This window comes from Haliotis rubra, unplaced genomic scaffold, assembly GCF_003918875.1.
Source record: "Haliotis rubra isolate DU_JTF1 unplaced genomic scaffold, ASM391887v1 Scf365, whole genome shotgun sequence".
In the NCBI taxonomy this organism is placed as follows: domain Eukaryota; kingdom Metazoa; phylum Mollusca; class Gastropoda; order Lepetellida; family Haliotidae; genus Haliotis; species Haliotis rubra.
This window is the reverse complement of record NW_025767041.1, coordinates 977260-983175: the sequence shown is the minus strand read 5'-3', so window position 1 is coordinate 983175 and position 5916 is coordinate 977260. Positions and strand designations below refer to the sequence as shown.

Here is a 5916-nt window from a genome sequence, read left to right as displayed (position 1 = left end):
ATAACCCGACAGGTGTCACAGGTGTTTATTATACAAATTACATTACGAATCGAAACACGAATAGTAATGAACATTGTTGATATCAGACAGAGTATGATCGACAGCCTTCGCTACTAACAGGCGGTCTTCGTTCATGCATCAACACACATATTAGGTCAGATAGCTGTTGACTGTCGTTACATGTACAGTGAATTGGATATAGGTCGGCATATCATGTTTGCATCGCATGTTGCACACAAAAGGAAAATCTTAGAGGACAGAACAGCGAGGGTGCACAGACAAGAGAGTGTGTGTGTGTGTTTGTGTGTGTGTGTGTGTGTGTGTGTGTTGGAAAGTCAACTATGTTCTTCTGACTCCGGTATTCAGCGTCTTTATGTCGACCTTTGCATATATATCTGTTGATGATAGCAGTAGCATAGATCCTTGTCTTAGAGGTTTCAGTTCAGTCAGTTAATGGATTGTAATCACATGATTCCAGGTGGTGTTGTGACTGGCTACTCAGTCTCGGAATCCCTGGGACGTGTGTCGGAACTAACATACAAGTTGTCATTATCAACAGTTTATTGATCGTAACACGAATATATAAAATACAATAAAGCATTAGAAACATATTGCTGTCAGTCAAAAGACGCAATTCTTATAATAATCTTGTCAACACCGAAGGAAGCATCATTGCAATACTTCAACACTAAGATAATATATCACACCGCGACTGGTCTTCCAAAGGTTCCCTATCCAAATAAACACAGAGACCGTACTATGAAGCATCGTGTCTATACCATCACAGCATCTAATCAAATCATTCACGTTAGAAGCGACCCCCAACTACACACATTACCGACAAATTTACAAAATTTAATTCTTAATAATCCCCAAAAGAGTGAACAATAAATCGTCACTTTCATTTGAACCTTACTTGCAACATTGTTCGTAACAAACAACGTATCACGGATCGAATTAATGGCGAGTCAGTTCTGCCTACAAGCCATTGGGACGCTTGTACCATTAAACGGAAGACATGTAAGGGGATCCGTATTTTAGTGATGTTTCTCATCTCCCATCCCAATAAAAGAAAGAACAATAAATAAATGTTTTCCACTCAATTATGCACCTTATTTCATAAAAATATAAAATTCAGATCACAGGGACATAGTTTTGACATTGATATATGTCACATTACCTCAGAAAAAACTTGCAATAAATGTAGATGAAGAAAGATCAAACTGACCTTTATTTGTGAGAATGCAATGGCGAGAGCATCTTTTCACTAAGCATAGCGCTCTCCCTTGTCACACACTAACAGGTAAAACGCAATTTTCTAACGCAACAGCAGTCAGGAGTAGTGACTGAGGATGTGGCCAGCCCAAATATATATAACAAAATGGAGTATTGGACAGACGAGTAAGTCTAGCTAGCACACAAGCAGCGCAGTGATGCATCATTCGTCAGTGTAAAAAGCCGATCTATACATATACATGATACAAACTGTAGAAAACAATGGATCGACCATGCTATAGTCTGGAGTGGAATTCGATTTTTGTTTGAGACAAAATATCGTCTTGAATCAAAGAAGACGTTTTTCCTTTGAACCGTCAAATAGATTAATTACATTATTTGAAGCACCCAGCATGTCTAATGAACGAATAATGCATCTTTTTACCGTAAAACAAAATCAGGGAAAATTCTATTTCTATTATTTCTATGACATGATTGCTCCATCCCGCCAGTACAGTAAGTGGTAAACCCACAAAGGCAATCTTCCAGGTCGTAGGGAGCAAACATTGAAGACAATATATGAAGTGTGTTAGGGACTCATCATTATTTAAATATATTATATGTCTTCAGGGTACTTTTGGCAATGTTTTAGCAAAACAGATATCCCACTTGGCACAGCAAAAGCTCTAACAAAGAAACGGATTGAACCACAGCTATTTAACATTTCGTTGATATTCTTTAAACGTTTCTCAAGGATCATGGTGAGATATGAACATGGAACATATCCCTCCGATGTTGTCTCCAACTTCTGATGTTGCAAAGGTACATAGTCTCTTGTATTCACGTTTTCCCCATAGTCTCCTGTATTCACGTTTTCCCCATAGTTTCCTGTATTCACGTTTTCCCCATAGTCTCCTGTATTCACGTTTTCCCCATAGTCTCCTGTATTCACGTTTTTCCCCATAGTTTCTTGTATTCACGTTTTCCCCCTCTTCTGTATTCACGTTTTCCCCATAGTCTCCTGTATTCACGTTTTTCCCCATAGTTTCTTGTATTCACGTTTTCCCCATAGTTTCCTGTATTCACGTTTTTCCCCATAGTCTCCTGTATTCACGTTTTCCGTGAATTGTTTTTCAGCTGTACACAGAACTGAAGCTGACAATCGTCACTACGACAGCTCTTTGCATGGTGGCAGCAGAGCGCAATCAGCTGTTTACAGGTCGTGCATCCTCCGTTCATCTTCTTGGTGCAGGTTTGCATGTGCCTCACACCTTCCCGTATCCTGTGACAGTCCGTTACAGTGCATGATGGGTCCTTACACTTGACAGCATGTACTAACGACTGCACATAGCCCTCTATTTCCTGTCTGCGTGTTTTCTTTGGAGGTGCAGGTTTGTCACCAGCGTCCTGTTCCGCATCTCCCGGGCTGGTCTTACCGTCAACCTGCCAACAGAAAGCACCTGTCTACACACCGTACGGTGAAACTCTGCAGCCCGCAGGGTTTCAGATAAGATTTCGACTTTAGGAGTACGTACTCCTTATTTTTTCACTATAGGAGTACTGGAAAACCTTAAGTGTACATAAAGAGTACTGAATTGAAATTAATGGAGTACCAGTACTCTTGTGTTTCGTGTCATATGCACCACAGCATTGATACTCTTGTGTAAACATGTCAGTGAACGATATAACAATACTTTTTTCAGATAAATACGTCTGTAAATGATTCTAAGACCATACACCATTGCTGTGGTGCGTATCTGCTACGTTTTCTAAATTATTTCCTACCGTATCGTGCATATTTCATTCGTGCATACGCCGATACGGCCCTTATCTGGAGCCCAGCAGCCCTGCTGGCCACAGGCCCTCGTCTTTTCGAAGATTAAAGATTAAAAACATTATTTGTTTTTAGATTACCCCCGACTCGAAATGCTACACAGTACAATACATTATGACAATGCCGGATACTTCGGTGTATCCTACCCGCCTGCTTTGCCGATCGCTACGCTACCATCGCATGCAATCAATTAAAACTTGACACAACTGGATGTCCGGCCGGTGGACAGATTTCATACTTAAATTGGTGATCACTTTTCGCACCTGAGTTCAACTTTGGGTGACACCCAGACTTTAATCCCTTGAAACAACAACGCTAAAACAAACATATCACATCAAAGGAGTTTTACCCTCAACCCTAGGGGTCGACGTTTCGGTAAGACACCGTCCGGCCTTGTCATAATGTATTGTACTGTGTAGCATTTCGAGGCGGGGGGTCATCTCAAAATAAAATAAAAAATCAAACTTTAATCTTCGCAAAGACACGAGGGCCTGTGCTGCTGGTATGTCTATGTCTATATAGGTACAGGCAACTGATAGCAGTCAGTGGACATGTTCTCTGTAAAGATAACTTCTTTGAGAGGCATTTTAGAAGTTGTAAAGATGAAGGAAAACCAATTTCTAAGGATAGTCAACTACTTTATTGCAATGAATGCGACGTTTCGGTGACGATACTAACACCTTGGTTCATCTCTTTGTATCACTTGCGTGAAAACGGTGTTAGAATCTACACAGAAAGTTCGCATTCATTGCAATGAAGAATTAACTATCCATAGAACTTGGTTTTCCTTTCCTGTAAAGAACAGCAGTTCAGCAGTATTTCATCACACCCAGCTTTTAAAGTTAAATTGGTTTGTGTATTTTTTCCATTTCAAAAAATGGTCTCATAGCCCCGTTGGACCTGATAACAGTTACATCAAGGCGAATATGGCCTGGAATCCAATCTATTGAGGATCTGACAACTGGCGTCACCGCATCCGATGTAGAAGCAGGTATACTCTACATAACTGTAATAACGTGTTTTCAGCGGGGTGTCCAGATAAATTACAAAAGCAAAGTTGATTACGATTTTACAAACATGCTTGTCAGTATCTTACTGTATCAGCCTCCCCATCGTTCAGTGTTGCTGTGACCTCCACGGGTTCATCTGCGGCAGCTTTCTCCGCATCTGTAACACAATGTCACCCAGACATGTAACAGGTACATTCCACGATAATGGTCACCTTTGGTTGAACCAGGGATAATCTACGTTACACACACACACACACACGCACGCACGCACGCACGCACGCACGCACGCACACCTACCTGTCCTGAAAATCTGTTAAACGACCATTGAAGCTCTCGTGTAAACGGGTGAAAATGAAAGTATGCAACCCCACCCCCATCCCACCTCAAAAAGCTGTATCCGCCCCTGTAATGTTTTGTTTGATTAAACCTGTTGGGCATTACCTATCTGCTCAGTATAACATACATATCCCCGTAGGCTAATAAAGTGGGCACAGGTGATCAGGTTATCGATGACGTCAGACCCTTAGAAAACACCCAACTGGAGGCATTTTTCATTATCATGACAAAATCTTGTTTCATCGATAGGGAAATTATCTACGTAATACTTCACACAGATAATTCATTTCATAGGAGTATGAAAATCTATCCGTGTATATATAACCATGGTTCGACTGACTGGCTCTACCCCAATCAATCTCTTGTTACACAAAGGTCCTATCAGCAACAGTCAGGGCCGTTCTATAACCCGGAAACATCCAACAACCCAGCCTTTCACAACGGAATAGCGAGTCTCGTCTATTCATAGCGATATTGCATTATTGTTGCCACCAGGAAGTATGCGCATGAATAACTCGTAGTTGGTATCTGTTACTCTCTTTAACGAAGATTTCGGGGAAAACGATAACCAGTTATTCCGACCGGCGGGCGGTCCTGTCATATTCCACTTACCTGGTCCTCCCTTGCTGATACAGGCAGGCCTGAACGCTGCGCACGATGCCAGACAGGACCGGAGTCTGGAGCCCATGGCCCCCTAGTGGCGGGTATGGAAGGTGGATAACTCTAGTGCCGTGTCCCGAGCATTACGTACTCGCCTCGCTTCACCTGTATGATGGTTAAATGTCCTGTCAAAATATTGGTGTCAACAGTACAACCACGCGTTTATGTACCCAGCTGACGCATACACTACAGATTTATTCAGACATATGTTTGTTTCCGAACGCTCAGCATGTCAAACCGGTTTGTTCCCAAAGTTTAGTTACCACTTTTCATTGAATACATTTTTTAACTGCAGGGAAATGTGTTATGTATACACTATGAATGTCTAAACAAGCATTCCAATGCATACTTACGGGCGTTACTCCCATGTCTACATTGTCGTGAACTGATCATCCACCATCAGATGTACAAGCGTGTCAAGTTAATCCTTATGTTTGTGACACCTGTTGCATTGACCTACTCAGGAGACACGCCTGGGCGACCAGGCTGAATCTATACCTGGGTTTAATGTGTATGCGTTATATCGGTTCGGTAAGTGTCAGGCTTACTGTTTGACATATATCTAACAGTTAATCAATAGCAGTATTCTTGTCAAAACAAATACACTCGAAGGACGTAATCCATTTTTTCTGAAATCGATGACAAGGACAGTGTTGAGTGATCATGTGGACGCCACGGCTATGTTCCCTGATCCTAGACTACCCAGGTACCCAGCTGAACATAGACAGGCATTAGTGGAGTAGATTCAACGTAAAATAACACCAAGAAGGCGGCCTTACGCTGAACTAGACAGGGGTGTTATAAATCATTGTTATTGTAACACCGTTGCTTGGTACCTATCACCACGAGCTGCAGTTATTT

At 41.7% G+C, this 5916-nt stretch overlaps 1 protein-coding gene across 1 annotated transcript; it reads right to left on the bottom strand.

Annotated features, from left to right (window-relative positions):
• Window positions 1-546: 546 nt before the first annotated feature.
• LOC124285639 (protein cbp-1-like) lies at window positions 547-5547 on the bottom strand. Its single transcript, XM_046721900.1, has 4 exons — window positions 5409-5547; window positions 5008-5160; window positions 4146-4216; window positions 547-2658 (listed from the first exon to the last, which is right to left on the bottom strand). Exons 2-4 carry the CDS (start codon window positions 5081-5083, stop codon window positions 2326-2328), a joined length of 480 nt encoding a protein of 159 aa, XP_046577856.1. The 5' UTR covers window positions 5084-5160; window positions 5409-5547; the 3' UTR covers window positions 547-2325.
• Window positions 5548-5916: the final 369 nt, after the last annotated feature.

Bases quoted from the DNA above. Each gene is read 5' to 3' on its own strand.
- LOC124285639 (XM_046721900.1), bottom strand. From the start codon at position 5,083: ATGGGCTCCAGACTCCGGTCCTGTCTGGCATCGTGCGCAGCGTTCAGG. The intron at 4,217-5,007 runs GTAAGTGGAATA...ATTGTGTTACAG, and splicing joins TATCAGCAAGGGAGGACCAG to ATGCGGAGAAAGCTGCCGCA. The intron at 2,659-4,145 runs GTAAGATACTGA...TTCTGTTGGCAG, and splicing joins ACGATGGGGAGGCTGATACA to GTTGACGGTAAGACCAGCCC.